This window comes from Eumetopias jubatus, unplaced genomic scaffold, assembly GCF_037043125.1.
Source record: "Eumetopias jubatus isolate StellerSeaLion01/CBP00866 unplaced genomic scaffold, mEumJub1_p1.0 scaffold_3, whole genome shotgun sequence".
Classification (NCBI taxonomy): domain Eukaryota; kingdom Metazoa; phylum Chordata; class Mammalia; order Carnivora; family Otariidae; genus Eumetopias; species Eumetopias jubatus.
In genome coordinates, this window is record NW_028274809.1 from 194602559 (window position 1) to 194619921 (window position 17363).

The following is a 17363-nucleotide window of genomic DNA, read 5'->3' on the forward strand; positions in this document are numbered from 1 at the left end:
GAACCCTGCTTGGACTGGAGGGGCCACAGTGACGCCTGGGATCTCCTGGGATCAGCGTCCATGCACTCCTGACGGTCTGTTTCCTCTCCAGCTGCGCTGCTCCAAGGCCATCAGTCCCTCGGGTGAAGGTTGGGAGAAAGGCTAACTCTAAATTTTTTGGCAGTGTACTTGGGTTCTCACTCAAGGGGACCACGCCTCCCCTGCATCCAAGGAGTTCTGGGTTTGTAAACTGGCTCAAGTCTGGGAACTGATTGAGGGGCCAGGGTTCTCTGTTTTTGATTCAAATAAAATTTTTGTTCACTTGACCTTAGAACTAACTCTTCCATTTATACAAATCAAGAATTTATGAGGCTTCCATGCATTTCATCTAGTCCTCTTGTTGGCCCATGGCAAGCACTTGCAAGAGATCAGCTAGTGATAGAAGCAAAAAGTTAACATTACGCTCAAACCAGCTAAGCCACAAATTGGTCAGGATCAGAAGTGTTAAATCATCTTTTGTTATTCCAACAGTTTGTTCAGTTTTAGTCTGGAGAACTTGTAATGAAAATGTAGCACTCCTGCACTGAGTCAACACTAAATGAGGCCCAATTCAGTCTTAGAGGTTTGTCTCTTCTTTCTCCAATTCATAAAATAAAAAGCAGTTTGGCAAGAGTAGCCCTGGAAAGTGGAGAGAACTGTGCCAGGCTGTGAGAGTAGCAGTTGTTTTAAATTTTTTTTTTTTTTTTTTTTTTTTTTTAAGATTTGTGAGAGAGGGAGAGAGGGCACGAGCAGGGGGTAACGGCAGGCAGAAGGAGAGGGAGAAGCAGGCTCACCACTGAGCAGGGAGCCAGACTTGGGTCTCGATACCAGGACCCTGAGATCATGACCTGAGCCGAAGGCAGACGCTTCACCAGCTGAGTCACCCAGGCGCCCCAGGGTAGCAGTTTTAATAGGAAATGGAGCATTTTCTTGGGGAAGAAAAAAACAATGAGCAGAGTGGGGTTGGAAGGTTGCTTGAGTAAGGTATGGTTTGCCAATGGAAGACCTTAAATATGCAACATAAAATCAGTCTTGTGGAGACCTGATTTCAGTGTGTAAAGGGTGAGTGGGGGTTGACACAGTCCCAACACTACAGGCAGTTTACTAACAGACATACACAGTGACGAGGGCCTAGACCAGTGAGGAGGTAACCACACTGCTGAGGAAAGCTACCTTGCAATAGGCCAAGCAGAGAAATCAAAACCCCAAATTTCAAGCCCAGGTCTGGTAGGCAGAGTGGCCCCAAAAGATGCCAGGCCCTACGACTATGGCAGTTTGTATGGCAAAGGAGATTTAGAGCTTCTCACCAGCTGACTTTAAAACTGGGAGATCAGCTTAGATTATCTGGGTCGCCTAATGTAAACACAAGGGTCTTTACATGGAAGAGGGAAGCAGGAGCCAATAGAAAATGTAAAGGCAAGGGAACGGACGCTCTTCTAGTGCCTCCAGGAAAGAAGGCAGCCCTGCTGACACCCGTGACTTTAGCCCAGTGAACTACAGAAATGTAAGAAAACATATCTGTGTTGTAAGCAACTGAATTTCATGTTGTTATGGCAGCAATAGGAAACTAACACTGCATACTCAAAATTACTCGACAGAAACAGCTAGACTGAGAAAAGGGGATAATTTCAGGGTGTTTAAGGTCTAGGGATGTAACGCAGCTTAAAAGATGCCCTTCATTTGGGGATGTTTGCAGATCTTACTTGGTAAGCATCCTTCTGTTTTCATCTAAGACAAAGCTGTAGAATCCACACCAATATTAAAAACAAAAGGAGGGTGGTGCCTGGTTGGCCCAACTGGCAAAGCATGAGACTCTAGATCTTGGAGATGTGGATTCAAGCCCCACAATTGGGAGTAGACATTACTTAAAAATATTTAAAAAGTCTTAAAAAACAAAACAAAAGCAGTATCTGCTACAGACACATCCCAGTTCAGGTACTGAAGAGTCCAATTAATGAGAAGTCAATAGGTCACCTAAAATATATTAGTGTCAGGTCCATGAATGTTGAAAGATGGTACAGTAATTTTTCATATTATATAAAAATCATTGGATTGAGTTCATTTAAAATAGTTGCAATTACATAGATAAATGGGAAAATGAAAATGTAGACAGGGTCACATTGAGTAGAGGGATGCTACTGTACAGGAGGCAAAATTGCCAAGGTTAAAAAAAAGGGGGGTATTAGGTTATCCTGATCCTGAGGTAAAATGAGAAAAAAGTGGAAAGCCGTAAGTGAGGTGAACCAAGAACACAGTGGCTTAGCCAAAGGCCAAAGGTATTCGTGCATCTCCTACTTTAGCATAATATCCTCTGTATTATGAAAAAACCCACATAAGATGGCAAGTCATGGGAACTAGTTGGCTCCACCTTGAGCAAAAGTCTAGGAAGGATTCTGTGAGAAGTTTGCACCAGGAGTGTAAAGTCCTAAGGAAAAAATCTGTTAAACAAAACAGTTGGTTTGAGACCAGGCTTCAAAAGGGTTTCTGGGTGCTGCACACCTTTGTCTTTTCCAGTCATAATTTTAATTGAGTCAGTATAGATGAGAACAAGACCACTGTCTTATCTAAGGTATCCTTAGATACCTAGAAGGCAACTCCAGTACCGGAAGCTTGTTCTCAAGGGGCCCAGTGTAAACGGACAACAGCATCAACTACTCACCAGAGGTGAGACCTGGAGCCTGTAAGATCCTCCCAGAATGCTATAAACACTAAGAGCTTCCCAGGATTCTATAAACACGAAGTCTTCTCAATTGGCATATTAATTTAGATGCTATGATAAAAAAAGTGCTCGCTGCTCAAAAATGTCTGGGAACAGCTTAATTAAAGATAGTCTCTCGGGCGCCTGGGTGGCTCAGTCAGTTAAGCGTCTGCCTTTGGCTCAGGTCATGATCCCAGGGTCCTGGGATCAAGCCCCACATTGGGCTCCCTGCTCAGCGGGAAGCCTGCTTCTCCCTCTCCCACTCTCTGCTTGTGTTCCCTCTCTTGGTGTCTCTGTCAAATAAGTAAAATCTTAAAAAAAAAAAAAAAAAAAGTCTCTCAACCCTTGGCTGCACAGGAGAATCCTTATGTCACTAAATGCTTTACACTGTTTTTACACAAGTCAGCCAGGATGTGGATCTTCCACAAGGAGCACTGTTGAGTGTAGCGTTTCCCTCACTTACCTGACCACAGAACTGAGAAAACACAGCTTAGAAAATGCTGGGAAAATGGGAAAATTAGCATACTGAGAACAGGGGGAACAGGAAAAAAATCATGGTACCTGGGTATCATACAATGAAAATTACACAAAAGAAAACACACATGAGGATGCTACTGACATGAAAGCCTTTGTTTTTAATTTGGTTGATACACATTTGACAAAATATTTTAGAACAAAATAATCCACGAACAGGCACAAGGTATTTACAGTAACAACTGTGGAAAACATACAATTGACGTACTCTCAAACAGAGATGTCTACTTACAAAATTTTCTACTGTGAATCTGGAAGACTCTCAGTTCCTACTCATTACCAGGTCTGAACCCCCTAGGTGGCGAGTGAGGCCCAGGAGCAGGAAGTGCAGTTCTGACACATTTGGCAGTCAAGGATCATCTATTGGTGTGAGCTCACAGGGAAGAGAAGAGACAGACCTGGGGGTGGGGTGGGGTGGGGTGGGGTGGGGAAGGCGGTGCAGAATGGAAGACTCAGAAGGAAACAACTAAGGACAAGACCTAAGTCACACTCATCTTTCCCAGTTTCCTAGAGAAGGCTGCAAACCTTTTAAAACTTATTCAACATCTATTTAGCAGAAAATCAGCAACCCTGAGACCAATTTTCCATGACGTAAAAGCTAATAAACATGTAGAGCTGCTCAAGATTTATAAATAAACTAACTTTATATGACCAAATAGGAACTTCAAAATACCTTTTATGATCTAAAAATACATTTAAGGAAAGAGAAAAAAATTTCCCAAATTTTTCATGCCTAATTCTTAAACATTCCAACTATTAATTTCCATTGTCTGAAGTTAGTTTCACAAAAAAAGATACACTTTGACTAGATGTTTGAAATTGAGTACAACTTGCTCTTGATAAGTGGACCACCTACATCTTCGTATTATTCAAATATATTTAAAAGAAATCACAGAAATTTTACCCATCTGGAATATAGCCACGAATTTATTGACTTACAAGATAGCCACATAAACGGAGACCATGAAAAAAAGAACCAAATGCTTATTCTTTGTAACACTACTGAGACAACACAGTACACCATACACAACATCTACTGACCGACCTACACTATTTAACTATGCTTTACACAGTTTCAACAAACAACTTTGTAGATCATATATCCACACCATGTGTAAAAATCAAATGTGCTGCTCCTCCAGGGGCTGTTCAAGAGCTTCCATTAGCTTTTTATTTGCTTCCTCATTATGTCGGCTTTGACAGTGAGTTAAATGTTTCTTAAAGCCTCTTGGGAAATTTGATTCAAAATTACAACGTGGACACTTAAGTAAACTCTGCCCATGGGCTGCTACATGATTTTTAAGGAGAGATTCCAAAAGAAAAGCCTTTCCACAAATTGTACATTTGTAAGGGCTATGAACATTATGCTTATTAACCAAATGATGCAAAACCGCACCTTTTTTCATAGCTCGACAGCAACAAATTTTGCAATAATACTTTCCTTTTCCACGCTTCATATACTTCGCAATCTCTTCCTCAGAGATAAAAGCCTCTTTCTCTTCAGTAAATTGCAACACATTTTTTGACTGCTCTGGACTAGTCATGTCCACTTTGTTCTCTTTACTAAAATCAATAGATTCTACATCAACCTGCTCTTGATCACTGCTTGATTCTTGGCCCTTGCTGTCTATCACATCTAAATCTGCTTTTATATACTCACTGCTACTAAGCTCAGCATCTGAGTTCTCTTGGTTGTCTTTCTTGAGCTTCTTTGAGGAAGGAAATAAAGTGTCTTCCAAGAGTTTCTTAGGTGTAGCTAGTAGTTCTTCCTGAACCAAAATATCACACTTTTGATCATCTATGGCATCTGTCTGTAGTTCATCACCAAGCTCAACTGCCTTCTGAGATTCTGAAAAGATAGCAGATTTGGGAAGTTCAGGGAAAAGGGCATGTTTCCGGGGCTCTGGAAAAAGAGCACGTTTTCGTGGTTCAGGAGAAGCTGGAGGGGCTGTTTTGGTGGGCTCAGAAAACAGGGCAGGTTTTCTAGGTTCGGTATCAAGAGAGAGAACAGGCTTCCAGATATCGGAGGCTGCCTTAGGGGACTCAGATGGTCCAGAAGGTTTCCGAGGTTCAATAAAAAAGGAAGACTTCCAGAGATCAGGGGAACCACCACGGGAACTTTTCTGGGACTCGGGAAAATCAAGTGAAGCAGGGGAAGTTTTTCGCTGATCAGGAGAAAGCTTCCAAAGCTCTGGAGACCCTGAAGGTTTTCTGAGCTCTGGAGATCCCGCTGGACTGCGGATCTCTGGGGACAATGGTGGGCCTGGTTTGCGAAGCTCAGGAGACAAGGGAGGTCCTGCTTTACGAAGCTCAGGGGACACTGAGGGAACCGTCTTCCAATGTTCAGGTGACAAGGTGGGAGTTGTCTTTCGGAGTTCTGGTGGGCCAGACTTCCACGACTCAGGAGACGCAGGGGGAGACTTCCAGGAACCAGGTGAGACCGACGATGACTTCCAGGATGCGGGGGACACAGAGGAAGTTGGTTTCCATGGCCCAGGTGAGATCGAAGGAATTGGCTTCCAAGGACCAGGAGACACAGATGGAGCAGGTTTAGCCGGCTTCCAAGGTCCCGATGACGCCGAAGGACTCGACTTCCAAGACCTTGGGGACCCAGGTGGCCCTGGCTTCCAAGAACCTGGTGACACAGCCGGGGCTGGTCTTCTGGGCTCTGGGGAGACAGCAGGGAATGGCTTCCAAGGTTCAGGAGACTCCGAGGGGGATGGCTTCCTTGGCTCAGGGGAGATAGTCCGGGCTGGTTTCCGAGACTCTGGAGATGCAGTTGGGGATGGACCCCAAGGTTCAGGGGAAGCCGCCAAAACTGGTGACTCTGGAGATGAGCCTGAAGGTGGCCCCAATGTTTCTGGGAAATGGGAGTGTTTCTGGGGTTTAGTATTAGTAAGAGTGGCCTTTACTGGCTCAGGAGATATAGGGGCAAGTTTCTGTGGTTCTGGAGAAGGAATAGGGACTGGTTTCTGAGACTCAGAAACAATAGGGACTGGTTTTGGAAGTTCAGGAGAAGAAATAGAGGCAGATTTTGGAGGCTCAGGAGAAGGAAGAGAAGGTGTCTGTGGCTCAGGAGAAACAACAGGGCCAGGCTTCTGAGGCTCCAGGGAAGTGAGAGGTGTAGGTTTTGGTGATTCTGGAGACAAAACTGGGCCAAGTTTCTGTGTTTCTACAGAAAGGGCAGGTATGGGTTTTGGGAGTTCTGCTGAATTAGAGGGTATTTTCTGGTGATCAGGAAGAGGAGGGCTTTTCCCAGGATCTGTTTCTTTGCTTAGCTGATTTTTTGGTTTCTCATTCCACTTCTCTGGGCCTGCATGTTTGGATGTGATGTGATAGTACACATTAGAGTACATCTTGCTGGTGAAGAAGCACTTATGGCAGTGGAATAGCTTTGCACTTTTCTGGTAAAATATCATTTTACCTAACCCACCAGCATCCATTTCATCACAAAATTCTGGATGGATGGTGCCCATGTGAATTTGCACGTTTTCATAATCCGTGCCTCGGAAACTGCAGTGGTCACACTCCAAACGTGATGACGGTTTACGGAGTTCCTGGAACACTTCCATTTCTCTCTCTGTCACAACACACACGATTATATTCTGTAAAAACTCTCAACAGTGCTGCAATAAAGTAGAAATTAATTATTTTCAGGGGACATAATTTTGAATAAAGTGCTGTTCTCCATCCATTCCATAACTGCATAATTTTAAGTCTGGAATGACGTGCATTTATCAGATAATACCTCAATAAAGATTTTGAAGAGAAAAGATAGATGGAACTAATTTTTAACTGAGCCCCAGGAACTGCTACTTTTAGAGGTATCACCTCACGTAATCCTCCTAACACTATGACTCAGTATTATTTTCATTAGTAGATGAAGAAAAAGGTTCAAAGAAGTGCCTCACCCAGGTTATAACAGTGATCCAAACCTGACCCCAGAATCACGTAGCATGTGCCTTCTATCTTGACTCTGAAACCCGGAATCAACAAGCTATCGGCAGATTAAGCTCAGACAACACCAAAAGTAAAGCTAGGTAGTTTAAGGCTGAGCAAGAAACTAGCTCCACTTCAGAGAGCATTTGTTAAACTAAAATTATGAAAAGATGGCTTTTTAAAAATATCAACACATTTTGTAATGTTTTATCCATCCTAATATCAAGTATTTTATTCATTCATTTAATAAAATAATTATTTTCTGTGCCGTTTTTCTAGGCACTTGGGTTTAAAGAGATGTCTTGTACTATGGTGCTTACGTTAGGTGCAAAGCCAAGTGTGAACGCAGAGAAGGCTGTCAAGGAAAGACGCGCGTAGATCCTGAATGATGTAAAGGAGTTGGCCTAGCAAAGGGCAATTCAGATAGAGGACACGTGAGGCATGAACTTGCTTGCCAGTAATTATGACTTTTTAGAAGTTTAAGCAAGTCTTCTAGGGTGGTGAAAAGTACCAGGAGCTCACAGTTAAAAATGCAGTCATGCAGAACATATTTACACAGTATCACTTGTTCTATGTACACACAATCTCCCACAAACACATCCTACACCAATGGGATATTAAACACACTGATCTGCAACTTGCTTTCATTTAAGGAAGAGAAGGTGGCTCAGAAGAAGACCAGGCTCCTGAGGCTTCAGGGCGAGAAGAGGAGGTTTCGGTGATTCTAGAAACCAAAGTAGGCCAAGTTTACGTGTTTCTAATCAGAGAGTTCTGTGTTTCTACTTATTTAGAGAATAAGCACTAAATTTCCTTGTGCATATCTTGAATATGAGGGTACTTCTGAAGGGAAAATTCCTAGAAGTGAATTACCTGGTTCAAAGGCAATTTACATTTAAAATTGATAAATTTCATGAAACTCTCAAAAAATTCCAGTACTATGACATACCAACCAAAAGTGTATATACCAGGGACAATTCCCCAACTCCCTCATCAATAATGAGCATTATTAAACTTCTATCTTTGCTACTTCTCGGGTAAGAACTGGAGTCTCAGCATTGTTTTAAGGTGCTTTTCTTTAATGAGAAAGAGTGAACATTTTCCCTTGTTGATTAGCCATGTGTATTTCTTCTGTAGGATGTGCCTTGTCCATTTAATTATTTGTAAATAGTCTGCATAAAAGAAGTCAACCCTTTACTGAAAGTATTTTCCTAGTTTATCATGTCTCTTGACTTTATGGTATGTATGTGTACATATATATGTGCTTTTTTTCACACACAACTGGTTTAAGGTGTTTTCCTTATGATTGTTATAAACTATGCTTTCCCACTCCATTACTTTTTAAAGCAGTCAATATTTTTTTCCTATGATTTTGAGGATTTCATTCTTTTTACAATTTGTAGTTTTTGGTGGGGGGCAGAGGGAACGAGAACCTTAAGCAGGCTCCATGCCCAGGGTGGCAGAGCTCCACTCGGGGCCCCATCTCACAATGCTGGGATCATGACCTGAGCCAAAACCAAGAGTCAGACACTTAACCAACTGAGCCACCCACGTGCCCCTTTACATTTGTATTTTTTACTCTATCTGGTAAAAAGATAGGGATTCAGCCTGTGTTTCACCCCAAATGGACAGTTGTCTCTCCAACCCTTTTCCTCACTGCTATGTAATGTTCCATCTACCATTTACTAAATTTTGTGTTTATGAATCCATTCTGGACTCTCTTTATTTTTTTATTTTTTTGGCAATCTCTATCCCCAACATGGGGCTCGAACTCATGACCCCAAGATCAAGAGTTGTACACTCTTCCAACTGAGCCAGCCAGGTGCCTCTGGACTCTATTCTATTCTCTACCGGTTCCATCTGGTATGCTCTTCTCAGCATGGGAACTCAACAACTGCTAAAAGAGATTCTGTAACATACACAGTGAGTTTATCCAAGTGAATCACAAAGTCTTTTCTCATTAAATTATGTCCCATCCTTTACCAAAAGTATCAGCTACCACCAAAAGCATGCAATGTGTTCTGTGCTAATAGTAATTACTGGGTCAAAACGTATTCCTTCCACGTTACTGTTCCTCAAAATACAGTACAGATTAGAGACGCTTATTTATATTGAGTCTCTCCCCCTTTAGTAATTTTAAAAACAGAGGCGCCTGGGTGGCTCAGTCGTTGAGCTTCTGCCTTCAGCTCAGTTCACAATCCCTGCTTCTCCCTCTCCCATTCCCCCTGCTTGTGTTCCTTCTCTCGCTGTGTCTCTGTCAAATGAATAAATAAAATCTTTAAAAAAATAGTAATTTAAAAACATTAACTTAAAAAACTTAACATTTCTAATTTTGATAACTTGTTTTGAAGATGTTATTACTGACATTGTTTTCTATCACCCATATCATTAGTATATCATTTGCATTTTGGGCGAGTGGTCTAAATTTAAAAAGGTGACAGGACAGTTGAAACAAACAAGTGCTTTTCAGAAAGTATTAGCCCCTTCTGAATTACCCTGCAACTATCCTGGCTTTTAGAAAATTGTTTTTAGGGCACCTGGGTGGCTCAGTTGGTTAAGCGACTGCCGTCGGCTCAGGTCATGATCCTCGAGTCCCGGGATCGAGTCCCACATCGGGCTCCCTGCTCAGCAGGGAGTCTGCTTCTCCCTCTGAACCTCTTCCCTCTCATGCTCTCTATCTCTCATTCTCTCTCTCTCAAATAAATAAAATCTTTAAAAAAAAAAAAAAGAAAATTGTTTTTAGGGCCAAATGGGCTAAAAAAAGAATATAATCACTTAGTACTGAAGAAAAAATCTCTGAAAAGAATCTTCAACTCACAAACATAATGAAGAAAACATGCAGAAAGAATGTGTAGGTTAACAATCCACCTCAGACCCAATGTCTCATAAAACTAGAAGAATGTTAAAAGAAAAGGCAGTGGTATCTCAATATCCCCATCTGGCCGTAAGTGGCCATGATGAACAGTCAAGGGATGTTCACATTAAATAAGGGGGACATTACATATTAAACCACATCATTATATTATAATGAGCCCTATATCAAATATATTACAACACAGAGGTTAAGACCTCAGGCTTGCTGGATTTGAGTGAGTCCTGGTTCCACTATATGGCTTTGTTAAGTTGCTGAACCTTTCTATGCTTCAGTTTCCTGGACTCTACAATGGATGTTAATATTGTGTTAGCATACTTGGAACAGTATCTCATGGTGAGCCCTCAGTGTCAGCTATGATTATAATATTAGAAACTACAAGGGTAGCCCCTAACCCTAACCCTACTCATGACAGGAAGAGAGGCTCTGTACTTTCACAATTTGAGTTTCTTAAGCTTAAACAAACTGTTAACTCGGAGACTTTTCCCATCTTCTCAAGAAACCGGTGTACAGGGGTGCCTGAGTGGCTCAATTAAGTGTCTGCCAGGGTCCTGGGATTGAGCCCCATGCTGGGCTCTCTGCTCAGCGGGAGGCTGCTTCTCCCTCGCCCTGCCACTCCCCGTTTATACTCTCTCTCTCTGTCAAATAAATAAATACAATCTTAAAAAAAAAGAAACTGGTGTACAGTAGGAGAAAGTATCTTACTTAGTGACCTCTCTCCTCTCTATGCCTAATTTATAGCCCTATCAACAAAACAACTTTCTTCATTTCCTGTATGTTAACTCATCGGCTTTTTACCAATAACTCATAAAATAGAGGTTATCAATAAGCCCAGTAAGTGTGTAATACAGGGATCAGATTATGAACTGTAAGGGTAAAGCATTTTCTTCTACTCCCACAGAAATTACTGAGCACACTATTCTATCAGGAAGGTTTTTAAAAAATGCTTCCACAAACTTACTTACCAAATAAAAAATCAACATCTCTATTTTTTTTTTAAAGATTTTATTTATTTATTTGACAGAGAGAGACACAGCAAGAGAGGGTACACAAGCAGGGGGAGTGGGAGAGGGAGGAGCAGGCTCCCCCCCAAACAGGGAGTCCCATGTGGGGCTCGATCCCAGGACCCCGGGATCATGACCTGAGCCGAAAGCAGAAACTTAACCGAGTGAGCCACGCAGGTGCCCCCAAAATTGACATCTCTAACACAGTGCAACAAGTGGAAACCTGGTCTCCTCTTCAGCCACACCCTCTATCCCAACTCCTACTCAAGTGTTGTGGTTCCTTTCGATAGGCAAAGCTCTACCACTGTTTCTCCTTATTCCTACTTTCCATTGGCTGTACCTCTGTTTCTTGCCTCTCTGGAAATTCTACACTAACCCTACATTTTACAGCTGCTCCTGTAAATTACTCTATCTTTGATGAATACCACTTAGCCTAATTCCTGCTGCTTTTGCCTCCATGGCCTCCAGCCACCTCAGCTTCTCAGGTTGGACTACTCCCTTTTGTCCTTAATTGCTGTCTGTTAAATCGTCACCTCTCCCACCCTTCATCTAGTGCCACTCAATCAGTTCCTCAACCATCCTGTTCCCTCTCAGTCTGTGCTAAACCCCATGGCTCCTCATATGTTCCCTCTATCTCCCACCTGCCCCTCCCTATTTCCTCTTCCTATCACCAACTCTTCTGGCCAGTCTACCCAAACCTGCCTACTCCCAAGCCTCATTATCATACCCTAGTAACTTCTTACTTAAAAAAAAGAAAAGAAAAAGAATTGTACAAAAATCACTTCTCAAACCCTACCATATATATGCATATCTAGCACACATTCATGCACCATTATGTATGAGCGTATATGCTTTTATAGATTTTCCTTAAGCACTTTTCAAAAATGTTCGTATCTTAAATATATTCTCCTAAACATTAAAAGGCAAACAAAACATATGCAAAGTAAAACTGGTAGAATAACACTATAAATCCAGGACAAGTACGTTTAGAGCAGGTAAGAAATAAAGACCAACAGGCTTTTCTCTGGTAGACTTACCAGCTTATCTTCCTAGAAATCTTGAAAAGTATGTCTTCAAAGGGCAGACAAGTCTACATGGCTTCTGAGTTAACTACAGAAAATAGCCTGTAGTACATGAAGAACAAAGATGAGAGTTGACCTGGAAAAAAAAAAAAAAGAAAGGAAGTGTAATCAAAACTACATTTCTGTGATAATCTGTGGCCCTGTAAAAGAATTCTGCCTATTTCTCTTGCTGTCCTGCTCCCTGCAAGTGACAGGGGTCCAATCCATTTGCTTTAATGTAATAATACCAAAGATGACCACGGATACTACCCATGACACCACCCACATCTAATTCTACTTTAAAATCCACTATGGAACTAACGCCCTTGTCTACAACCACAGCACTCCTGAACCCACCATCTCACTTGAGCTGACAGGACAGCACTCAGCAGACCGCTGCTGTGACCACAGACTACAGGAGCAGCTCATGTTTTGTCCCTTATCCACACTACACCGCAGAGCAGCAAAGTACCAGGCAGTGAGGAAGGGACAAGATAATCAACAGGACAAAGGGGCAAAGAAGTAAGAGGCTTCGGGGGACAAGGAAGGACAGTGGTGCTTCAGTGACTGCTCGGGCCTCTTCTCAAGTGGATTTCTTTTTTTTTTTAAGATTTTATTTATTCATTTGACAGAGAGAGAGAGGGAACACAAACCGGGGGAGTGGGAGAGGGAGAAGCAGGCTCCCCATGGAGCAGGGACCCCCGATGCGGGACTCGATCCCGGGACCCCGGGATCATGACCCGAGCCGAAGGCAGATGCCCAACGACTGAGCCACCCAGGCGCCCCTCGGGTGGATTTCAAAGAGAGTATCAGGGTCTGGGTAAGTTGTCGACTTGAATAGAAAGGAAGAAAACTGGTCACGAACAAGCTAGGTAATAGCTCACAACACATTTCTGCTGTTAAATTCCCGCACATTTCTCTCCCCGTGGTCAATTGCTGAATTTCTGAGAGCTGTGCTCTCCCTGCCTGCAGTCTCACTTCCTTGCAATCCACTCACCATACAGTTTCCAGTCATGTTCCAAACACAGAAACCTAATGGCATTTGCCTGCTCACAATTCCTCAAAGTATCCCCAACACCTGCAGCACACAAAACGACGGCATATAAAGCTCTTCACCATCTGTCTGGCCCCTGACTGGACCACATTCTCTAAATACTGACCCAGCTGTAATTCCACTACAAACTAAGCCTCTGGACCTTCACACAAGCATTTACTCTTCTTTATACTCCCCATCTTGCTACCCAGGCATCAGGCAAGTTTCTCCATCCTTCAGGCAGATACTTCTTAAATAATGGCCGCCTTGGCCCTAATCCTCTTTGTGTGCACACCTCCAGTGTAGCCATCACTCTTTGGTACCACCAGAGTCTGGCTCTCAGAGGGCAGGGACTACCTATTCACCCCTGTAACCCTTGCACATCCCTGGCACATGGTATATGCTCAGAAAGTATCTGTTCATTACCTCTAAAACATCCCATCATGAAGACTGGAGACCTAATCTTAGATTCACAGGATTTTAAAACTAGAAGTGACCTGAGCCACCCTCTAGTTTTCAAATCACTGGGATTTAGAGCAGAAAGACCTCAGGGATCATCTACTTTAAAACTTCAATTTATAGCTGAGGAAATTCTAACCTAGACATTAAGTAATTTGCTCAAGATGAAGCAAATAATCAGCATCTGACAAAGGACCAGATTAAAGTTCTGCCATTTATCCAGGTTCTTTCTAATATATCTTGACTAAACTAATGCACTGGAATCTATAAGATCTTGACAAGCCAGTATAATGGGCAAAATCCGTAAGATGAATCCACAGAGAACTGCATTCCACAGTCTGAGCTGGAGAGAATGTCCCAATGGATCACTGTCTTCAGCTCTGGGCAGGAAGGACACTTTGATTTCATAACACTAGGCAACATGCAGAAGAAAGCGAGCAACCACACAATGGCAGGCAGTCTTTAAAAACGTGTCTTTTGTGAGTACAGAAACTGACCAACTTCAAAAGTGGAGGAATTATGGATAATATGTAATGTGTCCTAGAAGCAACAAGTGGAAGCTAGCAGGGAAACAGATTCCAGCTCAAGATAAAGTTTTACAAACTACTCAATCACGGACTAGAATGAGTTGCTTTGCCAGGTAGGAGCCCTCCATAATTATAAGCCAATGGCCAGTATAGGAAAGGATCCTCAGAGGACTTGAGTCCAAACTCTCCACTTTAAACAGAAAACTGATGCTGATGGAGAAAAGTACTTGAGATCACAACAGTTAGGTCAGTGGAAGCAACAGAAGATCCTGATTTCCTGATTCTGGATCTCTGTTGAAATACCATGAGGTCTTTCCCATTGGGCACGCTCCGACAATGAGTCAGTCCAGAGTTCAGCTCCTGGGCAGAAGCTAGACACTGAGATTCCTCCCAGTGGGAGGATTTTTTTTAAGATTTTAGCATCCCCCCCCTCACCTAAATTTCAGAGCTCCTAAGCCTAACTATAAAAGTAACTACACTGTCCAGACTAACAAAAGTTTCTCCGATCCTACTTTCTGCCTCTACAGACTACATGCTGTCCCTAAAAAAAAGTTCCAAGTGGTTTGCCAGTCCACCACATCACATCACACCTATCTCCTATTCAACAGCTTCCTTAAAGTCTAACACCTGGTTGTCTTTAAAAACTTTCTGATGCATAGCTTTTAAAAACAAAACTCAAGGGGCGCCTGGGTGGCTCAGTCGTTAAGCGTCTGCCTTCGGCTCAGGTCGTGATCCCAGGGTCCTGGGATTGGGCCCCTCATCGGGCTCCCTGCTCAGCGGGGAGCCTGCTTCTCCATCTCCCACTCCCCCTGTTTGTGTTCCCTCTCTTGCTGTGTCTCTATGTGTCAAATAAAATCTTTAAGGAAAAAAAAAACTCAATACGGACAGCATTTTTAAAGCTAATTGGGTTCTAATAGTGTATACCCACTAGCATTGCTTTTCACCCCTAAAAATTAATTAAAAATTAGTAAACTTTATTTTTTAGTTTTAGGTTAAAGAAAAAACAAAGTTCTCTACCTTTATTTACCTTCTTTCTTCCTCTGCACACAATTTCTCCTATTATTAACATCCTGTATTAGTACATTTGTTAAAACTGAGGAATACTGATATATTATTATTTACTAGAGTGCAGAGTTCAGTTAGGGGTCACTCTACCTGTTATACAAGTCTATGGGTTTCCACAAATGCAGTGTCACATACCCAGCATTACACAATGGAAGAGAATAATTTCACAGCCAGAACCATTCCCTGTGCTCCTCATAAACACTGGTCTTTTTACCGTCTCTGTGGTTTTGCCTTTTCCCAGACTTTTTTTTTTTTTTTAAGATTTTACATATTTATTTGAGAGAGAGCGAGAAAAGGAGAGGGACGAGGAGACTCCATACTGAGCACAGAGCCCGATGTGGGGCTTGATCCCACCACCCCAAGATCATGACCTGAGTCAAAACCGCCAGTCGCAGGTTCAACCAACTGAGCCACTCAGGCGCCGCCCCAATACATTTTTAAAATTATGGCAAAATACAGCGAAGTTTACCATCCTAACAATTTTCAAAAGCACAATTTAGTGGCATTAAGTATATCACAATGCTGTGCAACCATACCCATTATCCATTTCCAGAACTTTCCATCACCACAAGCAGAAACTGTACCCATTAAACAAGACCTCCCCATTCCCCCACTCTCACTAGCCCTGGTAATCTCTATTCCATTTTCTGTCCCAGTGAGTGGGATCACACGTTTGTCCCTCTGTGTCTGGCTTATTTCACTTCCCACGTCTATCGCACAGCATGTATTAGAATTGTATTCCTTTTTAAGGATGAATCCCATTCCACTGTGCATATACCACAATTTACTTTCCGTCCATCTGTTGATAGATACTTGGAGTACTTCCTCTCTCGGCTATTCTGAACAAAGCCGGTTGCACTGCCGTACAATGATCTGAGTCCCTGCTTTCGACTCTTCGGAGTCGAAACCCAGGAGCGGAATTGCTGGGTCCTACGTAACTCTGTGCTAAAATCGGAGGGACCACGACACCCTTTTCTACAGTCGCTGTGGCTGCAGCACTTTTCGTGGCCGCCAGCCACGCGCGGCAGTGCCACCTGTCCCACGCCCTCCCCAACATCTGTGATTTGCCTCTGCTCACAGCCATCCCAGTGGGTGTGAGGTGGGACCTCACTCTGGTTTTATCTCCTTAACTCTGATGGCTGATGCGCACCCTGCGATGTGCTCACGGGCCATCGGGGTGCCTTCTGTGGAGAAGACCCACTAAGTCCCTTGCCCGTTCGTAAGCCGGTTGCTTCTGTCGCTGAGCGGCAGGGGCTCCTCACACAAGCTGGACACCAACCCCTGGCCGACTCCGGGATTCCGTATCTCCCACTCTGGGCTGCCCAGCTCGTTTTTAAGCAGCAACAATGACAAAAGCCCACGCCGACGAGGGACCGTGAGAACCCTGTCCCGGACTGAAGCGGAACGAGCGCCTCCCGCGCGGAGCCAGCTCCCGACCTCCCCGTGGTGTCCCGCACGGTGCTTCCCGCCTCCCGCAGACGATGCGGGGCTCGCCCCCCGCCCCGAGGCCCACCCCGCCGGCAGACCCGGCGCAGGCCGCTCTTCGGTGCACGCCCCGGGCGGGCCTCCTCGGGCCTCGGCCTGCGGGGCGTCGCGGCCCGCGCGACACCCCTGCCCGCCCGTCCCGCTTCTCACCGATGATGGGCCGAGGCGGCGTCCACACACGCGAAGGACGGCGGGAGCCGCGCTCGCGGTCCCCGGCTGCTCCGCGAGGCCCTGCGGCGCGGCAGCCTCCCGAATGGCGGCGCGGCGCAGGCGCGGGCTACGGGCGCGCGAGCGTGCGCGCGGCCGCGGGACGGGCGGGCGGGGGCTGATGGGAAGCGAGTTTGGCGTCCCGCGCCCTCCAGCGCGGCCCAATCAGGCCGCTGATCGCCGGGCGCCGCTCTGCCGGGAGTGCGCCAGCGGGTCGAGCGGCCCGCCCTGCCTCCGGAAGTGACGACATGTCCTGCCCCCCAGGCCACGGCTCGGTCTTCAGTGCCTGTTGTTCTGACTGCCGCGGACGGGCTGAGAGCGGTCGTCCCGCTTGGGAGGGCTCGCGCGGCCGCTCTGTTTCCTGCTTCTGCCGAGTTCTTGGTGAACAGGCCCGCAGGCCTCGAGCGGCCGGCCGCATGGTGCTGCGCGGGGAGGGGCCGCGGCGTCGCAGACTCGCGGCCGCG

General features: G+C 44.5%; 1 protein-coding gene across 1 annotated transcript; it reads right to left on the minus strand.

Annotated features, from left to right (window-relative positions):
- Positions 1 to 3325: 3325 nt before the first annotated feature.
- On the minus strand, positions 3326 to 16957 carry CHAMP1 (chromosome alignment maintaining phosphoprotein 1). The gene is made up of 3 exons (XM_028087313.2): positions 16843 to 16957; positions 12100 to 12220; positions 3326 to 6876 (listed from the first exon to the last, which is right to left on the minus strand). Exon 3 carries the CDS (start codon positions 6820 to 6822, stop codon positions 4372 to 4374), a length of 2451 nt encoding a protein of 816 aa, XP_027943114.1. The 5' UTR covers positions 6823 to 6876; positions 12100 to 12220; positions 16843 to 16957; the 3' UTR covers positions 3326 to 4371.
- Between the last annotated feature and the right edge of the window lie 406 nt (positions 16958 to 17363).

Excerpts from the sequence above, each read along its gene's own strand:
- CHAMP1 (XM_028087313.2), bottom strand. The coding sequence starts at position 6,822 with ATGGAAGTGTTCCAGGAACTCCGTAAACCGTCATCACGTTTGGAGTGT.